Genomic DNA, 23,802 nt, shown 5'->3' with positions numbered 1-23,802 from the left:
TGGATGACATCTGTTTATTATGGGATGGTACTACAGATGAGTTCATTGATTTTATGAACTACATCAACTCCACTACGAATTTTTTAACATTTACCTATAACATTAGTAATGACCATTTGAGTTATTTGGATGTAGCCCTTTTTAAGGATACTTTTAACTGTGCTTTTCAGTCTACAGTATATAGGAAAAGTTCTTTCTCCAACTCATACTTACACTTTGATAGTGGTCACCCTTTCCACCAGAAAAAAGGTATAATTAAAGGGCAATTTATACGTGCTTCGAGGATGTGCAGCACTAATGAATATTTTCATGAGGAGGTGAACTTTTTGAAGCAGCTTTTTCAGGAAAGGGGTTATCCAATGTTATTTGGTTAATGATCTAGCCCAAGAAGTCATTACTAATAGGGAGGTTTTTTATCTTCCTTTACTGGGTAAAGGCACAGCACAAGATTTACAAACAAAACCGTCAGAGCAGTTTGATTTTCATAACAGTTTTGTTTACACCTTTTCGGAAGATTTTTCGCAGGTGGAACACTCAATTTTAAAATATTGGCCTATACTTAAGCAACAAGATGAGTTTATACATATTATCAAGGAACGTCCTTGTTTTGTTAGAAGAAGAGATACAAACCTTAAAGGTCTTTTTGAAGGAAGACCTAGGTCTACTAATAAGCGTGTTGGTCCTAGACTTGGTACTTATAAGTGTGGGGCATGCAAACAATGCTCGTATGTAATTAACGATAGCTCCCTATACATCCCCTCTAGGAGGTACAAATTTAGGGCTGAGCATTTTTACAACTGTGGGGCAAAGGGTGTGGTTTATTTAGGTCTGTGTACCTACTGTCTCAGTTTTTATATAGGTAAAACTGAGAGAACCCTTAGAAGAAGGATATATGAACATCTTTACGACATCTCCAAGAGGAAAGATACCATTGCCTTTTTTAAACACCTCAGCATATGCCCCAACATGCAGATTAAATTTATGGTTTTAGAGCAGGTTTTGCAGGACAATAGAGGTGGAGATTGGGAGGCCCATCTGGAGTACAAAGAATTGTTGTGGCAGCTCAGGCTGAACGCAACAAGACCACCTGGTCTTAATGAAAGCATTAGTGTTTCTAGTGTATTGAAACTTAGAAGGGCTAAGTTATGATCACAGGTTTTTAAGCCTGAACTTTTTTAAGAGATGTTTGCATTTTGCTAGTTATTTTTAGAAAGATTGTCATGCTTTTTAAGATGCGTTTATGATGAGGTTTGTTTAAATGCACTTTATTGAATGTAATAACTTAATGTATGGCACACATATTATTTTTATTATTTTTTCTTTTTATTTTCATTTTTAACTTGGAATCAGTGCCTTTTAAAGTTAATTGCACATTGATTTATTTAACACCCTGGTCACATGGTTTTATTAATGGAGTATTTAAGCTTGCAAGTTTTAAAATGAATTTATCTTGATAAAGCCTGGTATTTATCCAGGTGAAAGCGCTTGATTTGAATTTTATTTTATTTTATTTGAATAAAACATCACGTTCAACAATAATTATTACTGTTCGGTTCCTCTTTCTCTCAGCTTGTGGATTTTACGTTTATCTGGTCTGGATATATATCAAACACCCCTGATGTTATGTGAGCAAATCCAGTCTGTGAGGAAACTTGTGGTAACTTGCCAGTGGCCTTTCCAAAAGAAGGGAGAATCACTGTTGCCTGGTTCAGAAGGAAATCACAACAATGATTTTTGGGGAGTCCTTCAGAATCTCCCTGGATATTAGTAGAAAGCATGGAAAGCATACAGGTTCACTACAGCCCAAGAAAAAGTATCTGTCTTTCTGGTCATTTTGCATGGAGTCCTGAGCGGAATATTGCCAACTGATTTTTTAAAGCAGAAACAAAAACATCTATTTGAGGTGTTTCTCACAGATGAAGCAAATCTTGAACGACCCTTTGACTCTGTTTCCATTTTTGAAGGCCTATACTGGTCTTGATCAGCTTTTCTGCCACACAATGTAACTCTGATGATATTTAAGATGACTGTAGACTGAAATTGTGCCAAAGGCTATATTCCCAGGCTACCATGACAAGTTTGCATAGAGGCAAGATCTGTCCCCTTGCTTGTTTATGTAACACATCACTGTGGTATTCTCTGTAAACACCTACAGACATCCCAGGGACCACAAATGATTGACAGAGTTGGGAGCATTTATAAGAGCTAACATCTCTTTTATGTGTATGTGTTTTGGAATTCCCTTGCTGAGATGAAAGTCTGAATGGAATACATTAGGAATACATCTAAATTCAGATCCATTTCCTGGGAAAGAAAAACTCTTTGAAATGAGGTGACCATGAGACACTCCAGGAAAATAATCCTGTGAGGTGGAGTCAGAAAAGACTTCTGAATATTGCCTTGGAATCTCAACCAGTGTAAAGCTCCATTACACTTTGAAAAAGAGTCTGCAAAGATGAGCAAGTCATCTAAATAAGGAAAAATGTGAAAACCTTGCAGGCTGCAACAGGCTATTACAGGAGCCAGACACTTTGTGCACACTCGTGGAACAGTATATAGCCCAAAGGGTAAAACAGAGAACTGATAATGTGATCCAGACACAGAAAACCTTAATCATATGATGTCTGGATTTATAAGAATGTAATGATATGTATTTTTAAAATCTAAGGTGACTAGGAAACTCAAAAAGGAAGAAGGATAACAAGTTGTGAAGTGACAATATTTTGAACTTGAAAGGAAAGGTCCATAACTGGTCTCCAAGAATCTTCTTTCTTTGAAACCAGAAACATCACTGAGTAAATCCCTTCTCAATTGAGGAGGAACAGCTTCTATCATCTTCTGAGTGAGCATATGCTGGATGACAGCAGGGAAAAGAAGGTTTTGGTACGGCAGGCGAGGAGGAATCCCCTGAAAATATGGGAGAGACTCCCACTGTTATTTGTTCCTTGATGGATTACTCTAACAGACCTGTCTGAAATCATCTATTACCAAAGAGAAAAATGGAGGCTCAGACTTTCTGGAAGGATTAAGGGACTGCTAGTGTGGGAGGGAGAGAGAAGTCCTTCATATATTCATTTAGACTTATTAGATTGTCTTTTGTTCTCAGGGTTCCTTCTTTATTTTAGGAACCCCGCTGTCATTGCTTGTTAAATGTCTGCTTACAAGTAGATTGATGGCACTGTTTATTCTGCTTTCAAGGAAAGCTGTAGAAGCAGTGTTAAATTCCTTAGTTAACTTGAAGAAGGAGGACTGAAAAATCTGAGAGATCCCTTGAATCAGCTTCCCTTGATCATTATACATTTTAACGATCTCTGCAGCATATGGTCCAAACAACTAGTTCTCTATCCAAGGGGAGAATGAAAAATTTCACTTCTGACATCCTCTGGGAGGTTTTGAGACTGCAGACAGGAAAATTTCCTCATAATAGTTCCAGTGGCAGCAGCCCAAGAGGTGGTATCAGCAGAGTCATACCCACATTTCAAACAGGTAGTTACTTAAGACAGATAAGAGGCCAAGTTATACAAATCAGATTTCTCCTCAGAAGATGAAAAGGATGTCAAAACATTCCTCATGTTCTCACAAGTGACAAGCATAAATTCAACATATGAGCTTGACAGCTGAGATTTCTAAAGCCATGTGTTTTCAGAAGAAAACAGCCTTTCCCAAACTTATAAAAAACATTCACATTCTTATCAGAAGAAGAGTGATTTTTACTAAAAGGTTACCAGGAGCTAGATTCACTAAAGCAATAGCTGCTGAGTCAAGTCTGAGGGTGAGTATCTAAAAACTTAAAAGACGGAGGTACTTTTTTTATAGTTTATCTGCATTTTAGGGGCTTAATGTCAGGGAAATTGCAGGCTGTGACAAAAGCATCTGCCAAAGCCAACAAAACAGGAAGAACTGCAGAAGTTTCTGAAAATTCTAGTTGCAACAAATCATAATACTTTGTGAGGGACTGAAAACATTACTGTTTTCCCACTGAAACAATAGATTCATTCTAGAAATGGTTTAATAGAAAGAGAATACTTCAAAGAGACTAGCTGAAGACATACTCTCCTCAGAATCTGAATAAAAAAAGGAGACAACACAATCTATCCCTTCACAATTATTTAGATGTTCAAGGTCTTAAATCTCTTAAAAAATGAAGAATCCGTTTTTTTTTCACTATACCCTGAGCTAAGCCCAGTAAATTACTCCCGTCCAGGTCCCGAGACAGAAAAAGGCACGTGTTTTAGTTTTTGTTTTATATTTGATAAGAACTTTAAAAGAAACACCACCTTATGGATGGGCGTAACATTTCTGATCGACATGAAGACATTTTCTTGCTGTTTTACATTGACCAATAAGAGTGGTTCTATCTTGGCTGCTAAGGGTACTCCAACAGTTGCAGAGGACATGTTTAATCCCCAATCCATGGTGGCTTTAGGGACTACACAAGCAGTTCTGAAGAAAAAAAAAATGAATGGTGCGAGGAACCAGCTTTGGCCACAGCAGAGTCATCCATCTGCAGCTGAGGCACTTTGGCAGCATACTGCAGAATGAAGGCTGTTTAAAAAAGTTGCTTTTTTTGTGGCTAGACATACGAAGAACCAAAAACCAGTAGGCTTTTCCGTGTTTAAGCTAAAAAAGGTGCCCCACTCCCAGGGATGCCTAGCAGAAATAGTTGGTAAGCAAGTTGTGTAAAAGGAGCCCCCTCATTAAAACACAGTAAAAAGCATTTTAAACACTCCAGCCCCAAAAAGTAAATCAATACAAGTTTCACCTTAGACTAAACAGTTGAAAACAAGTTTTAACAATCTTACCACAAAAGGAAAAATATAACACTCCTGTTTAAACGTGAATAGAAGTTGCATGACAGTTAGTAAAACACTTTTTGCTATCTTAATTAAATAAGGCTTTCTGTAAATATAAACTTTCTGTCATAAAAAGTAAAGTGGATTTTTTTTCCCAGAAGGGAACTTATCTGCTCAACAACAGCGTCAGCCAACTGTCAATCCCCCAAAGCAGACTTTGGAGTGCCCTCTTCAGTGGCAGGAAAGCTCTGAAGGGCTTGGCATCCAAAACTGATTTTTAGTCAGCTCAGCTCATGCTGACAAATAGTTTGGGAATGGTGAAGGTGCCCTGAAGCTTTGGAAGCAGCTAGTCAGCTGTTATATCCACAGTAGAATATAACCCATATGGCTTAGATTACTGCAGCAGTGATCCTTATAAAGAACATGCCGTGTTGCAATGCAGAAGGTTACAAGTCACTCCTGTGTTGCAAATACAGACACTGGAACACAGACATGATGTAGTACCTTCTTAATGGTGCAACATAGGTTTTGCAATTACTCAGGCTTTTGGGCTTCATTTGGATGATGATGTTGGAAACAGGGCTTAAATATCCACTTGTACCTATAGGTAAATCATTCCTTTCTGTTAAAAAAAAGACACCTGAAAAATTCTAGTAAGTAAGGAAAGAAGATGTCAAGAGTGCAGCGTGGATGCTTATATGACAATTGCACCTCAGATGCAGAAAGTGTGCTTGTGCGAGCTTGTGTGTATGAAAGTACAGAACAGTTATGGTTTCTCCTGCATGTCATATTATACTTAGTGCTCATTTAGCAGGGAAGACAACAGCTCAAGAGACTGCTCTGACACAATGAAAAAATAAATTGCAATACAAGAGATGTGTAGGGACATTTGTTATGTTAACAGTATTAGTCTGTTGCATTTTAAATGAGGGAGGACAGATTTAGTTCTGGTGTACACTCACACATGCATATGTGCATACTACTCTCCTAGAAATAGCCTGACAATGGTATGGGAATATCTGGGTAGCAGTGTTGAGATCAAGTATATATGTATTCTGCACACTTGGTGAAATTTCATATATAACAGGAGGTGGTCACCTAAGTGTAAGAATAGACTCTCCCAAGAAGCAATAACTTGTAGTTGATAAGAAGAAGGGGGCATTGGAATGGGAGTAACCTTGACACCTCAACAGAAACACTAGCTTTAAACATGGACTGGGTAAAGCTTGATACTCCCTTTGGTTTTAACTTAATTTTATCTGTTTAAGTTCACAGTACTGAAACGGATGCATGGAAGTGGGAAGGTGAAGCAGAATAAAAAGGGGAAAACTAAAGAACAAAACAGATTAGATTTAGAGGTGATACACCCTCAATTAGTGATAGCACCTCTGAATTAGGAATAAACACTGGGAAATGTCCATTACTTCCCTTAGCCACATCCTTGGAAGCAGTAAACAGTAGGGCACAAATATGCTAACAATGGTGGATATTAGGGCTGAATAGATGGAGATACAAATTAATCTACCAGTTAAAGGCTATAAACAGAAATGTGTCCATTATGGAAATTTCTAAAGCTGAGTCCACTTGATTTTTAAACACCTTTATTGAATTATCACTTCTGACATAGGCAGATTTTTCATTTATACAAAAGTAATCAAACTGTATTAACAAATTAACATTAACAAACATTATAATTCACATATATTGCTACATATCATATAACCTATGCAACATTACATAAATTATTCAATTCCTGTCCCTTATTTTTAAACAAGATATATCTTTATTAAACCATCATGACATAAGCAATCATACATTTATATAAATGAAAACAAACCACACTGGCACAATCCTAGTGGCAAACATTTTACATCACAAACCATACTGACACACCCCTAGTTGCAAACATTATACATCACTTATAATCTACCAAATCATTTTCAATCTCTAGCCACCTCACACACTGTACCAAAAGAAGCATATCACTTTTGCATCATGTGACTAATCTATTGATCATGCATGGGAGGGTAATCATATAAGAACTCAACCTAAAATGTGAGTGGATTACAACATTTCAGACTTCTGGTACCACCTTCCATTTCCAAATAGATATTTTTTCTAGCAGATATTTAACCATGAGACTATTTCCACTTCATGTAGCTTTGACTCACAGCAGCAAAAAGGAAACCATGAGGTGACTAAACTAATATCAGAATATGTGTTTTTTGTCAATTACTTTACAGTAGATGACATGTAACTCTGGAAAGGGTTACAGTTGAGGTGGAGGGGAGAGGAGGGGGCTTGTACTCCAGACCAACTTCCCCTACTAAGCTCCTCAGATTGTTGAGATTAATTGGTGCAGCTTATGAAATACATGGTAAGTAACATCAAATGCCATTAGTGAATTCATGAAGGGTTAAAACTGTAGGGAGCTAATTTTTGAAAGCCTTCTAAACCACTGGTCATTCAATAGGTTATTTTTGAAAATGTTTTTATCTCCCTGCAACAGACCATCAGCAAACCCTGGTGTCTCTTCTCAGTTGTTGGGTCTACCTACCCCGCCTGCCCTGCAGTCATATCTCTCAACTGTAAAGTTTTGCAGAATGTCTAGATTTTTGCCTCAAATTTTTCATCTTTTCCTTATAAAATTTCAGTTTTTCTGGCAAATTACTGGAATGATCTGAGGACTGAAGTCACTAAATAATGACAATACATTTGAGATTCATACTTCAAATCCTTCAAAATGTATGCTAACACAAACCATGCTATTCTAGCTAGCAACTTTCTAAGTTTATAAGTGCAATATTTAAAATCTGTCCCTATTCTTAGGCCTTTGTATCCCCATTTTGTCAGGCTTTGTCCAGATTTCTAGCAGTAAGAGGTTGAGAGATATGCCTGCAGTAGACTTGCTCTGAATATGATTGGGGTCAGTGAGGAGATGATGTTTGGGGTCCTTATCATGCTGCTTGCCAGGAGGATTATTGCTGTATTCCCTGTCCTTTCCTTACCTATGCATGTCTGTAACACAATGTTTGTGGGACATGTGATGACCAGATTGTGACAAACAGTTCCTTACTTCTGCAAGGGACGGACATTGGCAAGCTGCTCCACTCACCCTTCAGGACATGCTCTGTGGCTGACTCCAATAGCCTCTTACAGGGAGCTGAGGCTGTTGCTTGTGCCAGTGCATGCACCCCACCACCTAAGAATAGCCTTGTTCTTTCTCACTTGCCATTGCCTCAGTTACCTAAACCACTAGTTGTACCCAGGATTATAGAGAGCTTCAGAGGATTCACTGTAGTACTTTGTCTATCACAATTTATTATTATGATTTTTTTTTTTCATTGAGGGTCTTGCACTTTTTCTAGGAAGCTCTTTTTCTTCAAGATGTATAAGCCATATTCCTCCACCATGTGCAGTCTCTTTCCCTCTCTCTCATAGCATGTCTATCTTTATGTGAAACATTTTTGGATAGAACATAAGCAGCATCTTAGTGGCAGGCAAGACTTATTATAGGCAATCCTTACTATACTTACTTACCACAGGCAGTCTTTACTATACTTCCTTACCAAAGGCAATACTTACTATAATGCCATCACTCATGAAGAGTACCATTGCAGCAGTGATGTGAACAGCGAAGTATGGGAATGAAGCATCTTCCAGTTTGGGGCTGCTAAAGCAGTCAAATGCACCATGCCCACCTACAAAATTTGAAAAACAAGGTCTGAGATCATTAAGTCATTTTTTTTGGTAGAACAGTTTATTCTACATTTTCAAACATCACAAGGCATTTATTCATGTCCTTAGAAAGAAAATACACAACTTAACTAAATGATGCAGTTTGTGAACTGCATATAAATTTCTATGCAACTCCCTGATGATAGAAAGAAGTTATGTACTCACTATTATGTTCCAACTGTGTTGTCCATTGTCCTTCATCAACTGTTGGGTTTGGATCCGATCCTCAGGTCTGACTCAGCTGTCTCTAAAGCTCGCAGTAATCAAGAAGCTCTTGAGCTTGTCCCTTACCCACAATGCACAAGACATGTTTGCTGAATTTACCACAAAGGAAATGTTTAGCATGCATAACTACAGAAAAAGTACAGTTTTGTACCTACCATAAATGTAGATGTCAGATAGATATGCAACTGCAGTCCTGACATATGGGTTGTCCTGACTCAGGCAGCCCTTCGGTCAGCCAGATTCCAAAGTCTGGGTCCGGCGTCGGCCGATGTCGCCTCCTCCCCAACGTCAGAGCGGCTGGAGTACAAAGGCATCAGCCAACGCCATCTTCTTCAGTGTTTCTTGCCCCAGATGCCAGGTGCCCTTCAATGAAGGCTAAATTTGGTGAATGGATAAACTGATAAAATCAGACATGCACAACGGTAATAAACAGATACACCATAACATATATCCCCAGCTGATAGGTGAGGGGAGTAAGGACCCAAAAATGGGAAAAAAAAAAAAGAGGGGAAGGAGGGAGGGTAAACCTGACTGCAGTTGCATATCTATCGGACATCTACATTTATGGTAGGTACAAAACTGTACTATGTCCTTCAAGAATGCAACTGCAGTCCTGACATATGGGTTGAGAATACCACAGCCAAGCTGGGGGTGGTAGGACTAAGCAAGAGATGGTGTAGCTAGAAGGCCCTGCAGGACTGCCGAAGCAAAGCCTGCTCGGGATCTGGAGTATAATGGCAGGTTGTAGTGTTTGGTAAATGTATGTATGGAGCTCCATGTAGCAGCCTCTAGAATATCTTTTGTAGCCACTCCTCTTAGAAAAGCTGTGGATGTGGCCATAGCTCTGGTGGAGTGTGGTCTAATATTAGCTGGCACACTTTTTCCATGAAAAGAATAACAGAATCTGATGCAGTGTCCAATCCATTTTGAGATAGTTTGTTTGGTGACTGCTTTCCCTTGCACTCCAGCAGCATAGGCTACAAACAGTTGGTCAGACTTCCTGGTGGACTTTGTTCTGTCCAAGTAGTAGCGTAGTTGTCTGTGAATGTCTAAAGTATGCAGCAACCTTTCCCCTTTATTTTGAGGATTAGGAAAGAAAGTAGGCAGGTGAATTGCTTGGTTTAGAGACACTCTGGATATCACCTTAGGCATGGATGAAGGATTGGTCCTAAGGGAAACTCTGTCCTGATGAAAGTTGATAAAGGGAGGAACTGCCATGAGGGCCTGTATCTCCGAGACTCTTCTTGCTGAAGTGACTGCCAACAGGAAAATTGTTTTCCATGAGAGAAATTGCATTTCTGAAGATGCTGCTGGTTCAAAAGGAGGAAGAGTTAATTTTTCCAAGACATAATTGAGGTCCCATGCAGGAATTGGTAGCTTCCTTGGAGGTTTGATATTCTTTATGCCTCTTAGAAGCTGTCTTAGCAAAGGATGCGATAACACAGGTGGATCACAGTTATAATGTGCTGAGATAGTTGAAGCGTGGATTTTGATGGAAGAATATGAGAGGCCACTGTGAAACATTTCTGTCAAGTATTCCAATATCTGAGGCATGTTCACCAATGATGCATCCTGTCCCTTGTTGACATTCCAGATGGTGAATCTCTTCCATTTGGCCGTATAGGTTTTTCTGGTGGAGGGTCTGCATGCCTCCAGCAAAATTTCCTGAACTTTTTTGGAGAGTGGATCATGGGTCTGAGTCATGGAACTCTCCAAGCTGTCAGCTTTAGGGTTTGCAGGTTCTGATGAACAGTCTTGTAACTGTGTTGAGTCAGGAGCAGAGGCCATTGAGGCAAGGGCCACGGTTTGGAGTGAGTTATGCTCAATAGTAGTGGATACCAGTGCTGCCTTGGCCAGTCTGCAGCTATCAAGATTCCCTTTGGCTGTTCTGCCTTGATCTTCAGTAACACCTTGGTGAGCAAAGGTAGAGGAGGGAATGCATAAATTGTTAGAGCATTCCAGCTGAAGGAAAGAGCATCCGTTCTCCAAGCTAAAGGATGGTGTATCCTTGTGCAGAACCTTTCCAGGTGATGATTGAGATGAGATGCAAAGAGGTCTATGTCTGGTCTTCCCCATGCAGATGCTATTTGTGCGAAAATGCAAGGGTGTAGCATCCATTCGTGAGGATCCAAGAAATTTCTGCTCAATCTGTCTGCCAGAACATTGTCCTTGCCCGGAACAAACTGGGATTGCAAGTAGATTTTCAGTTTCAGGGACTTTTCCCAAAGAATCATTGTTAGTCTGCAGAGGGGGTAGGAATGAGTGCCCCCTTGCTTGTTTATGTACCACATGACAGTGGTGTTGTCTGTTCTTATTAGCAGATGACCTTGTTGAAGAGATTCTCCAAAGGCTTCTATTGCATGTATCACTGCCAACATCTCTTTTTGATTTATGTGCTGATGCATCTCCATTGGAGTCCATTGCCCTTGAATGCATCTGCCGTCCATGTGCACCCCCCATCCAAGGTCTGAGGCGTCTGTTGTAATAGTTTGACTTGTTTGAGGTTTGTTGAAAAGCATGCCTTCGTTTAAGTGACTTGCTTGAGCCCACCACAAAAATTCCTTTTGCAGGCATGGTATGAGTGGTATTATGTCTTCTAGGTTGTGGCTGTGTTGTGACCACAAGCTTTTTAGGTACCATTGCAGCTTTCTCATGTGTAGTCTTGCTAGAGGGATTAGAAGAATGCAAGATGCCATGAATCCGAGGGCCTGCAAGGTCTTCCTTGCGGTCAGGTGGGTTAATTTTGCTAGGCCTCTGAAGTAAGCTGTTAAATGTTCTTGTTTCTCCTCTGTGAGGAAAGCCATTTGTAGCTGTGTGTCCAGTTTTGCTCCTAGAAATATAATCTCTTGGGATGGCAGTAATCTTGATTTTTGAATGTTGACTGTGTATCCCAAAGCCTGCAGCAATTGAATGACGTAATCCAAGTGTTTTATCAAGGTCTGTTTGCTGTCTGCTTGTATTAGGCAGTCGTCCAGGTAAGGGTATATTTGAATCCCTTGGAGTCTGCAATGTGCCACTACTGATGCCAGGCATTTCGTGAATACTCTGGGTGCAGTAGATAAGCCAAACGGCAATGCTGAGAATTGATAGTGCTCTGTTCCTGCAAGAAATCTGAGGTATCTTCTGCAACTGTGTCTGATAGGGACATGCAGGTATGCCTCTTTGAGGTCCAGAGTAACCAGCCAAGACCCCTTGCCCAGCATGGGAAGAAGTTGCTGTAACGTCAGCATCTTGAATTTTGGCACCATGAGAAAAGTATTTAGAATGGACAAGTCCAGTATAGGCCTCCATTGTTTTTCTTTTCTTGGAACAAGGAACAGTCTTGAATAAAATCCCTGGCCTTGTTCCTGAGGAGGAACCTTCTCTATTGCTTTTATTTGTAATAGCTTTGAGACTTCTATGAGTGCCTCTGCCCTTTGATTTTGTGGCAGATTTGGCATGCCTTGTCCTGTTGGTAAGGTATGGAAGTGGAACCTGTAACCTCTGTCTATTATGTCCAGAATCCAATTGTCCTTTGTTATAATGTGCCAGTTTTTTGAGAACAGAGATAATTTTCCGCCTATAGGTGCTTCTCTTTGAGCCTTGGTAGGCGGAGTGAAAGGTAAGTCATTGTGATTGTCCCTGTGGTGCAGGTGTACTACCTGTGCCATTTCTTTGATTTTGTGGTTGCCATTGGCGTCCCCTGTAGGAGCCTCTGTATTGCCCTCTACCTCGTGCACGCCTGTTCTTTCCCCTTTGAGACTTGTCAGAGTCTGGAAAGGACCAATTCTTTGAAGGCCAATTCCGGCTGAACCTGGAGGAAATCCTTTACTGTTTGAACTGATTTTGCCTTCTCTTCAATAGATTTCAACACATCCTGAGCATTAGCTCCAAAAAGCTTCTGTTTATCCAGAGTTGCATCCAGGAGCTTAACTTTAACATGATCTGGCAGCGGTTGATCCTTCAACCAAGCATGTCTATGGATAACAGCCCCTGTCATAGCTGCCCTACATGAAGCCTCCAATGCATCATAACCACACTGTAGAAAATGATTACTAACCTGCTGTGTATTATGGACCAAATCCTGCAATGCCTTTCTATCTATAGGCTCAGGAGAGGCTATCTTTTTTCTGCAAATCATCCAGTAAATAATCCTGGTACTGAAACATATGAAAAAGGCAGTTAAGAGACCTCATGGCAAGGGTGGTAGATGTATAGACTTTTTTACCCCATCTCTCCAGGGACCTTGCTTCCCTGTCAGCTGGCAGTGGGTTCCTGGCTGAGGAGGTAGCCACTCCTTTGGGGCCCTGTGAAATAGTTTCTAGATCCACAGAGTGGGCCTTAAAGAGATGCTTGTGAGTGTCAGGGACCCTATAATATCGGTCTGGCTTAACAGGAGCAGGAGGGAGAGAATCAGGGGAAGCACTGGAGTCGGAGAAAACATCATCCAGGACATCCAAAACTGGCGGAACAGCTAAAGGTCTGTGCTGGGGTAACTTAAGGAAGGTACGTAACCTCTTCCTGGAATCAGAAAATTCCTGACCCTGCCACTTAAAATGCTCCCTCATGGAGTGGAGGACTTCACCGAATGAAAAATCCTCTGGAGGGGAGGCAGAGGGAATAGATTCCTCAGCATCAGAGTCCTCATAGGCCTGGAAGGATTCTTCTTGGGTTTCTGAATGCTCTGAATCCCCAGAGGCTTCATCTGAAGAGAGGTTGTCTGCCTGCTCAGTTCTAGGCCTTTTTTCTGCAGGCGGCTGAGAACCTCTGTCTGGGTGAGACTGAGACCCCCTAATAAGAGAAATAAGATCTGCAGCCAGAGACATGATTTGTTTGTCAGAAGGAGGAGCCTGAGAAGCAGGCTTGAGATGGGCCTTGGCCTGGCTGGCGGCCTTAGCACGTGCAAAGGCCTTGATTGACATGGATACAGGAGGCCTAGCTGCCCCACGTGCAGGGGTAACTTTGTCCACTGGAATGGTGTCGGGTAGATCCAGAACTTCGGTTTATGGAGGAAAATCAACAACCGGCACCGGAGTAGCCTCCGAGACCGAGGGATGAGTTAACGCGGTGTCGTCGGCCTGGAGCGGTTGCATTACCGTTTCCAAAGGGACCGAAGCACTCGCAGAGGGCTTAGGCGTTATATCGGTGGAAGACGCGGGCCGAGGATGTCGGTCCCGGTCCTTTTGTTTTTTGGTAGTTTGTGCTGTCGGTTGTTCCGACGGCATGTTGTAAGTGTAAGATTCACCAAAAAAGTATTCGGCAAACTCTGCCCGGCACCTGAGAGTGCGCTTATTAAAGCAAGCACAGGCGGCACAGGCAGAGACGTCGTGGTCTGGGCCCAGGCAAGGGAGGCAGTAAGAATGAAAGTCCTTATGAGGTATTTGTTTACCACAAGACAAACAATTATTAACTTTCTCAATTTGTTCTGACATCGGCTGAGGCAAGAAAAAATGTTCCCCAACGGGGTACTTAGCTTTTAGATGTCTTCGGTAACTGAAAACACAGGAGCTGACCGACCGGCACTTGCGAACTGCTTCTGCTTTGGGCACCGCGCGGCAAGAAAGACTGGAGAAGATGGCGTCGGCTGATGCCTTTGTACTCCAGCCACTCTGACGTCGGGGAGGAGGCGACATCGGCCGACGCCGGACCCAGACTTTGGAATCTGGCCAACCGAAGGGCTGCCTGAGGCAGGACAACCCATATGTCAGGACTGCAGTTGCATTCTTGAAGGACATCTTAAACTTGCATCTGTTCCATAAAGGAAGAAACTACATCTGGAGCTCAATATAAAGGACAGTGATGTCTCTCTAAGAAATCATTCTTCCAGAGGTTTGTGAATAGAAGGGATAGGGTCTGGTGAGCGGGAAGTTAAGGAAGAATGAAAATGGACAACACAGATGGAACATTATGGTGAGTTCATAAATTGTTTATCTAATGTTGCCAATTTTCATTCTATCTCTCAACTGTTGGGACAAGGTTCCCAGCTACCTATAATCCAGGGTGGACTCTAAGGATGGATATTCCCATGCAATGTTGAACCAAATGATGTTCTACCCCCGGAGACCAGATCCAATGTATAATAAGAAACAAAGGTATGGGGAGTAGCCCAAGTTGCTGCTGCACATATATTGTCCTTGGAAGCTCTGAATAGAAAAACTGAAGTAGTTGCCATGTATCTAGTTGAATGAGCATGTACTTGTTTTGGCAAGGTAGTACCCAATTTGTCGTATATAAATGAAATAGAATCAGTTAGCCATCTGACTAAAGTTACTTTTGCAACTGGTTTACCATTTTCAATTCAGCAAAAGAAACACATAATTTGTTTTTGTGATCTCTTTTGTTCCATGCAGGTAGAAATTAAATTGCCTGTGAAAATCCAATAAATGGAACATGTATTCACCCTTGTTTGCAAAATTAAGAAAGAATACCAGCAAATTAATGGACTGATTGATATTAAATTCTGACACCACCTTGGAAGGCAGGAGGCATTTGTTCGTAGCGTACCTCTATCCTTGTGAAAGATCAAGTATGGAGGTTTTGACGACAAGGCTTGAATCTCTGAAATTCATCTAGCGGAGGTAATAGCTACTAGAAGTACAGTTCCATGTAAGATATTTAAGCTAACATTTAGCTGCTGGTTCAAATGGGAAATGTAAGGGACAAGATCGAGAGCTTCTTAGTTGCTGCGAGCTTTAGTAATGGCAGAGTCAGATCTGAGGATTGGATCTGAACCCAACAGTTGAGGACAGAATGAAAATTGACATCAGAGCTTTCGTTTACTTGGAATATCAGTGTTTATATTATCATTACATAATGTGATCTTTTAAACAATACATATTATGTTTCAAAATTTTACAGAACAAAAGATGCAGATGTTATTTACTTCTTTAGTCACATTTTAATTGCAAAAATCACTGTCTTCTGAATGCATGCTTGAAAATATAAAGATGTAATTTATTTATTTTTTTTGCTTCCCAAAACAGCCCCCCCAGAAATAAAAATACTGGCTGCACTACCTTTTTCCATTTGGATAACACATTTCCCCTTTTTAATGCTCTTTGTTTCTTTAATGTATTTTTCCTTTAAGGGTTAATTGGTTAATTTTGGAGGGCTTTTTTTAGAAATGTGATTGGATGAAATGTGTATATGTTACTATTTACACAGTTTTTGTCTAGTGATGGTTGTCTGATTAAGCAATTTTTTAAATGCAAAAGCGCTTACAAATAAACTAAATCTATTGATTTACTGTTTCTCTGGATGTTTGTTTCTTTGGATTTTCTCTGTATCAGGGATTTTTATATTTGAACTCATTTGCCCTGTGAAAGTGAGCTCACACTCCGGCCAGCCAAGAACCCTAAAGCCCACTGGTTCCCAATATGGAATAGGTTCATTTCTTCCCCAAGAATGAGGAGAGGTAAAGAGCAAGCCATTGTGATTGTTGTGTCTGTGCCACCCTCAAGACTAACCCCTCTTCACAGTGACCAGTGGTTGTGTGCTACTGTTGCTCAGGAAACTAGATGTGCCACATGATAGAAGGGGAGAGAATGCACCTGTTATATCTGCAATATGTAGTGACTATAACCCACTTCAGTTGCAACCTGTTATAACTCCAGCTTGCAAACTGTGGTCAGTAGTGCAGTTGGTCTATTTGCCTCTCCCTGCGGAAGGGGCAAACCAGCATCTGAATCTCACTCTCATTCTCCCCATCTGCCCTCCCAGCACAAGAGGTGCTAATCAAACTTGGGTCAACAAAGGTACAGCTAAGGCTTTATCTATAGGCACCATAGGTCCAAATACTTTAGAAGACCCTTTCGGTAGCTGCCACAGCAAAAATGTAATGAAAAGCATAACAACTGCAATTAGCAAGTCAATGTGAATTTTGATTTAGATAACTGCAATACTTGGGGAAACTTCCAGCTTCGTAAATTTAAGCCCCACAATGTTACAGCCCTATATCAGAAATATCCTTTACATATGAAGTATAACCTGAATACTTAAGACTGTTTTAAGTCCTTCACCCACTGCATAATTATTTTAACTCATTTTTTTACATTTGTTGCCAGTTTTTAGACTGTTTTAGTAGTTCCTACAGTGTCAGCATCTATGCAGCTAGAAATATTGCTTGCTATGCTGCAAGGCCAGAAGGCTGTGGGTTCTTTCCACACATCATGTACTTGGATTTGTATACCAACACACTGGCAATGCATTGCAGTATGAGAGGTGTTGCATTTTTGAGGTGCCATGTTCAAAAGATGCATTAAGCTAATACATCCCCATCTGCCTATATTGATGATAACTTAGCTAGATGTAGAATGAGGTTCCAGGCTTCTAAACAGAAGAAGAGCAGAGAGGTTTATTTGATTGCGATAACAAAGCAGATAAGATATAAAAATACAAAACACAATTGAAGATTGTAAAACAAGTATTGTAACCTTACAAAAATGCAATATACCTAATTGTTGAGAAAAAATACACATTAAATTATGTAATGAACTAAATGAGACACTACTAAAAAGCACAAGTCATTTACTTGCTTTTTACCCAAGAATGGTCAGCTGGGAAGACCTCTTTTCAATTGAGTCCCAGGAAGAATTTTTTTCTGATACAAAAAAAATGAAGTTATGAGAAACTTCATACATTTCATAGCTATCTATAATCTAAATTTATATCCAAACTTTGTTAGACATTCCCTCATTCTCCCGACTGTTTTTGTACAGTACCCGCCCACAGTGTCCTAACCATATCTTCCACGCATCTAGTACTATTTTGTTCCTCTTTCATATCACCCTTCTTCCTCACATCATCCATAAACCACATCTTCACTAATACTGCCAAGCATGGTTCTTCTAACAAATTCTCCAAACCAATTTATATTCTTACAATTAAAAAAATTGCTCCTACCTTTTTTGCCATCACAACCATCACATAAACATATTCTAAATAACGCAAAATTCTGCTTCAAGATAATTTTCCTCTAATATACTTCCATACCTCATATTAGTCTTCACCAATATCATATATCATGTTATCTTTTTCAATACGTCTATCATATTCGTGCACAGCCTGTAATTCCCAAGAATATATTTTCTGCATGTCCCACCAAGAAGAGCAGTTTTCCTGATTCTGTCACAATTAGTCTACTCAAACAAGTCTTTCAGCCTCTGTTCTTAATCATTATCAAGCCCATTTTAACATTTTTCAATATGCGGTAGGGGTGTTGCATCAACTGTCACATTCTCTGTCAATTCATTGCCACTTTCCTACCTTCTTTGACAGTCACACCTGGTTGTCACAGGTCTTCTCTCACATAATCCACCCAACTGTTTTCTGGACAGCCTCGTTTCCTTTTGCCATCTTCCTGTTTCTCCCAAATGTTCTTCACCATGTCTTCTACTTTCCTGTACATATGCCAGAACCACCAAAGTCTCTACTCTTTGATTTGTTCTGCAGCTGGGGTTGCTTTGGCTTCTACTCTCATTTCCACATTTCATCTGTCCCACAGTGTGCATCCTACCCCCATCTCAGGTACTTAGCTGACAATACCTGTATCTTGCTGAACTGCTCTGCTTTCATTGTCCAGGTCTCTGTACCATACAGTAGTGCTGGTCACACCACTGTTTTGTATATTTCACTTTTCAGCTTCTTTGACATTTTTCTGTCACACTCTACCCCTGACACTCTGTGCCACTTGACTGCAGTCCCTCTGATTCTAGCTTTGACCTCCTCAATTAGACTTCCCATCTTCTCAACCACCCTTCCTAGGTACCTGAAGATGTTAACCTGTTCCTCTATTTCCCCTTTTATCTTAATTTTCATCTTCTTCAGATTTCCCAGTTTGCTGCCATGACACCGGTCTTGTCTGTACTCATTTTCAAACCATGTGCCTTCAGTTTTGCATTTTATTCCCTTTCTTTATCATTTGGTAAAGTTCCTGTTCAAAGTCTGACTGTAATGCCACATCATCTGCATACAGGAGCTTTGGTGATCTATCACCTCAGATCTGTTTACTAACACAGACCATCACAAGTATGAACAGCAGTGGGCTCAGAAATGAACTCTGATACATACCTGGTAACCCCTCTGTGTCACTGGCTCTTGTACATAGCCTGAACTAATACTATCAATGTTTTTGGCACTTTGAACCTTCTCAGGACTGTCCAAATTAGCTATCTTGGGATCTTGTCATATACTTTCTCCAAACTTAGGAAAGCCTGTTGAGCTCCCTTTCATCTACAGCTTCTTCTCCACTGTCTCACTGCAAACATCAGCTTGGTTGTGCTTCAACCTGACTTAAATCTGAACTGGCCACTTTCTATCTAACTTTCTACTACTCTGTGTATTAGTATATTAATCACCCTCTCCAGCACTTTCAAACATTATGACGGGAATTTGATACCTCTGTACTGCCCAGAGTTGTGAATATGTGATCTGGTCACCATGCTCATGTGATCTCTTACCATTGTATTAACTGTATATGTCAATGTTGTCTTTACTTATGTGGAGCTTTTCTCCCCGGGCCTCTGCTGAAAAATGACCTGTGTCCAGTCAGACTTTCCCGGTCAACAAAAGTAAAATAAATAAATAATCCTTTTGTAATTGTACTCTGGCACTAGAATGTTACGAGGACCCTCTGTAGCCATTTCTTCCCTAACTCACCCAATATCTTATCATATTTTTGAGCCTCTCCTGTATATTAAAGATGGATGGACATCACAGATGAGCACATTCTCAATTTCTCACCTGGCAGTTTGGTAGATACAGGCACCCTGAGACAATGTAGGAATTGTTTCATGTTCTCTGATAACCAACTAACCCTTAGAGAAATTAATACAGTATATGAGAGATGTAATTACAAAATATTACTGGAATCAAGACACTCGCACAAAAGCACTCAAAATAAGAATCAGGTTGTTGGCAACATAAGCATTACATCCACTATACATAATACTGACCCAAAACACACATACCAACATATGTTGAAGCCCTTAAAAATCAACCTTCCTAAACCCCAAAGACCTCCTAGACATTCATCCTACAAAAATAATTCTCAACAACCCCAAAAGTCTTCTACTAAAACAACTTTCAACACAACACATATAGCCATACTTATTAGGACCCTCAACTACAAAACCCATAAGGCAAACCAACACACTACCCAATATTCTAATCACAGGTCACTCCACTATGAGACAAATTACTGTCTCAGTCATCAGGCTGAATAAGTAAAAAATCACAGTCAGCTGTCTATCAGGGCCAGGATCCACAAAACCACCCACGCACACTGAATTCATTGGACCACAAGTACCAGTATGACTCAGTCATAGTCTATGTTGGTATAAATGACCTGAGAAATACCTCCCCAGACTATATGAAGAGACATTAAGGAGCTCTTGGACTGTGTGTCATAGGGTGGTATTTGTCAAGAAATGAGTTACCATTCTACCTTCTCTAAGGATGAGGTCACAATACAAATAAAAGATGACTAACTTTAACAATTGGCTTGGTTTCTGGTGTCATTCTAAGGGGGTTGCAGTATTTGTCAGCATGAGGGGGTTATAGTCAAAAGACAACATTGCTTTGCCAAGCATAGTCTAAATGTGTCCCCTCTAGGCTTTGGAATAGTGACTAAAACACTGTCCTGACCCATAGTGCCTCTTTTAGGCAATGCCAAACTCAGAAATAGCAAAACCAACCCAAGGGAATCTAAGTGTTACTGCTCAAAGCCAGGAACCTAAACAAGAAGCTCAACTCCCTCCAGGCTCCCTTCAGAATGTGGGCATTTGCATAGTTACTGAAATATAATTTAAAGCCACAGACAGCACCCCTAGCAGTGCTACGCTACAAGTCCTTCCACACATTCAGGCCAGCTAATGCACAGGTAGGGACTGAAGGTGGAGGTGTCTCAATCTACATCAACAACAAACTCACCTCAAGACTAGTCAAACAAGATGTCACACTTGAGCTTTTCAATGTCCGGATTTCCAAAGGTAAAGTCCCATATCATATCCTTGCAAGCAATAGGCCACCATGTAGGACGGAATAAGCCCATAACTTATACGGAAACTTACTGAGGCTTTAATCAGTCAACCCAATACCATATTCAGGGGCAAATTCAATACATCCACTATAAAATGAGATATTTACATGACCCCAGACTTACAGGTTAAGAGATTCCTGGACATTATAAACAATCATCTTGGACCAGATAGTCCTTATGCCCACTAGAAGGGCAAACATACTCAACCTGGTACGCACAAACAAGGGTGAATGCTAGTGTAGTGTTCTCTCAGGTAAGGTCAGGCCACAAAGCAGTCTCCTTCATAATAAAACTCAATATTGGGAGCCCAGATACCCTATCACATTTCAGGAGCTATTCTAAAGCAAACTTCCTACTACTAAGTGATAACTTGTCAAAATGTCAAGCCCCCCAAACCCTGAGAACACAGCTGCCTGTGCAGAATTGCTCACAGTAAATCCTGTACAATCATGTCAATAAAAACATAGAGACAACATTGCTTACTACAAATAAACCCAGAACTAACTCAGACAACAGACCAACTCGGCGGAATCCAAACATAAACATGTTGTACAACAAAAATTAAAGTCATATTCAAGATTAGGAAGTGCTATACCCAGCATGGTATAACCACCCTCATCAATCTAAACAAACACATGAGAGGGCAAATTAAGTCTACTAAAGCCATATTTGATATAAAGATAGTCTCCCAGGAAAAGGACAACCACAAGGCTTTCTTTAGCTATGTCCAAAATGTCAAAGGTAGCACACAATAGTGTGCAGAACTGATTATAAATGGTGCCACCTACAACGAGCTGGAAAATATAGCAAATTTGCTGGCTGAAAAATTCAGCTCCAGTTTTACCCTTCCCCAAAGAAATGCCATCAGACAACTCCCCCACAATTAGCATAGCAGGTCCTAGATGCGCTCTCAAAGGCCAAAACACTGCATCGATGGGCCCTGATAACATCCCAAGATGTCTCCTAAACAGTTTAAAACATATCAGGACCTCTGGAGTCACTGTTTAATCACAGCCTCCAGACAGGCTTTGCATCGCACTAATAGAAAACTGAAACAGTCATCCCTCTGCACAGGGGAAGCCATCAACAGACCCCGGGAGCTACAGACCCATAAATTTAACTAATCTCGTAGGCAAAACCACTGAAAGAATTATGGAAATGACTAATAAGGACACAGAAAACCTTCAAACACTGGCTCCAACTGTAAGTCACCAAGGCAACGGATTAGGGCTAAACGGTAGGATACTATGTACTTTGTTTTGGCTATCGCATTTGATACAATACCCTCTTGGGCACTGTAAACAAATTCTTGGATATACGCATTATAGATAAAAACCCATATGTTACGGCCTGTATAGCCAGCTGGCTCTCAGATAGGGCCCAGGAAGTTAGGATAGGGGAGACCACTTCACAAAGAGAACGGTTACTGGTGGAGTCCCTTACGGCTCTGTGCTGGGTTCTGCTCCTTTTTGGCATCTACTTCTTGGAAATCAGGACTAATATCAAGGGCATCTGGCTGACCAAGTTTGCAGATGCTTGCAAGCTAGGAGCAGTCATTGAATCTACCCAGAACACTAATGTCCTACAGGAAAGACTAACACAGACAAATGACTGGTGCCAAAGCCACAACTTAAAACTCAGTGCCAGGAAATGTATACTATTACCCTTTGCGAAGTCAGACACTGTAGGAAATTACCTCATCAGTAGCACATCACCAAAAGTAGAATCGGTAATCAGGCATTTGTGTACACATGTAGATAGTAACCTGGCATTCTATGTAACTCAACTTATAAGCAAGAGCATGTCATCTAGGCCCAAGGAAATCATTGTTTCACTGCATTTGGCTCTCATCAGGCCCATGACTGAGTAGAAGACTCCCCTTGGTATGTAACTGACCAGGCACATACAACAACTGTAATGTCCACAAAGGTCCCTCACAAATAAATACAGGGCATAAAGAGAATGTCCTATGAAGATAATCTCAAAGCCCTATCTCTATACCCCGTTTTCTACAGACTGTAAAAGGTGATCTATGCTGGCATGGAAAGCATCTTGGATCCTAGTTTGATGGACATTTTGTACATTCAAAAAATTAATAACATCAGAAATACATGATCTAAGATTTAAACTTTGCTTGTGACATAAGAAGGAGAAGTTAGAGGTACAGGTAAGTGCCTCAGAGAATTCCCCTTCTCTGGGGCATGCTTCTTGTCCATGTAAAGTAGGGATTTTTCCTAACCCTATTCAAGAGAAACCTGGACTAGTGAGTGGGAAATCAGAAATACACTCCAGACTATCACCCACATCTCTAGTGGACACAAGCAGCCTGTAAATTGTGTCCTAACTTACATACAGCCTTTAAAATAACCTTTAAAGTACAAACTTATAGGATAAAATTGTGATGATTGGCTTGGTTTATAGAGGCCCCAATGGCCTACTGTACACCTATGAACCTATATACTTTGGACCTCCACATATAAAAATAGCATATGCTACAAAGTAATGCACATGTGCGTACATATGAAACAGGAAAAAAATCTCTATCTACCTATCTGTCTGTCTGTCTATCTATCTATCTATATTTCTATCTGTCTATCTTTCTATCCTGACTGGATTGGTAGTCTGGTTCTCAAACCATTTTCAGCCACAAACTTGGCCAAGTAGGTGCATATACAATTCACATTTTGTAATATCATATGGTATAATGAACTTCGCTTACTATTCTACAGATACACGTCACGTGATGTGAATACAGTATAAATGCATTCAATTATGCTATACAGTGGATAGCATATAATACATACTTACAGAATCAAGAAATCAAGAGCTATTTACAGCAATTATAATACCTAGCTACATATCGCACTGTATCATATCCATTGGTCATATATCTATAACACAGCAGGTAGTGTTGTTGCCTCATAGCAAGAGGTTCTCCTGTTTGATTCTTGGCTGGGGTGCCTTCTGTGAGGAGTCTGCATGTCCTCCCTGTGCTTGCATGGGTTTTCCCCAGGTGGTCTTGTTTCCTCT

General features: G+C 40.5%; 1 protein-coding gene across 1 annotated transcript in view; it reads right to left on the bottom strand.

The window, feature by feature from the left end:
• Positions 1-23,802, bottom strand: part of MFSD4A (major facilitator superfamily domain containing 4A) — a 1,221,833-nt gene that overhangs the window by 441,279 nt on the left and 756,752 nt on the right. Inside the window, exon 5 of the mRNA XM_044076823.1 lies at positions 8,379-8,494. Within this exon, the coding sequence (XP_043932758.1) occupies positions 8,379-8,494 (116 nt within the window). The remainder of the gene's footprint in view (positions 1-8,378; positions 8,495-23,802) is intronic.

Source organism: Protopterus annectens, chromosome 7.part0 (assembly GCF_019279795.1).
Source record: "Protopterus annectens isolate FY-2018-M chromosome 7.part0, PAN1.0, whole genome shotgun sequence".
Lineage (NCBI taxonomy): Eukaryota > Metazoa > Chordata > Ceratodontiformes > Protopteridae > Protopterus > Protopterus annectens.
This window is presented reverse-complemented; position numbering and strand designations above follow the sequence as displayed.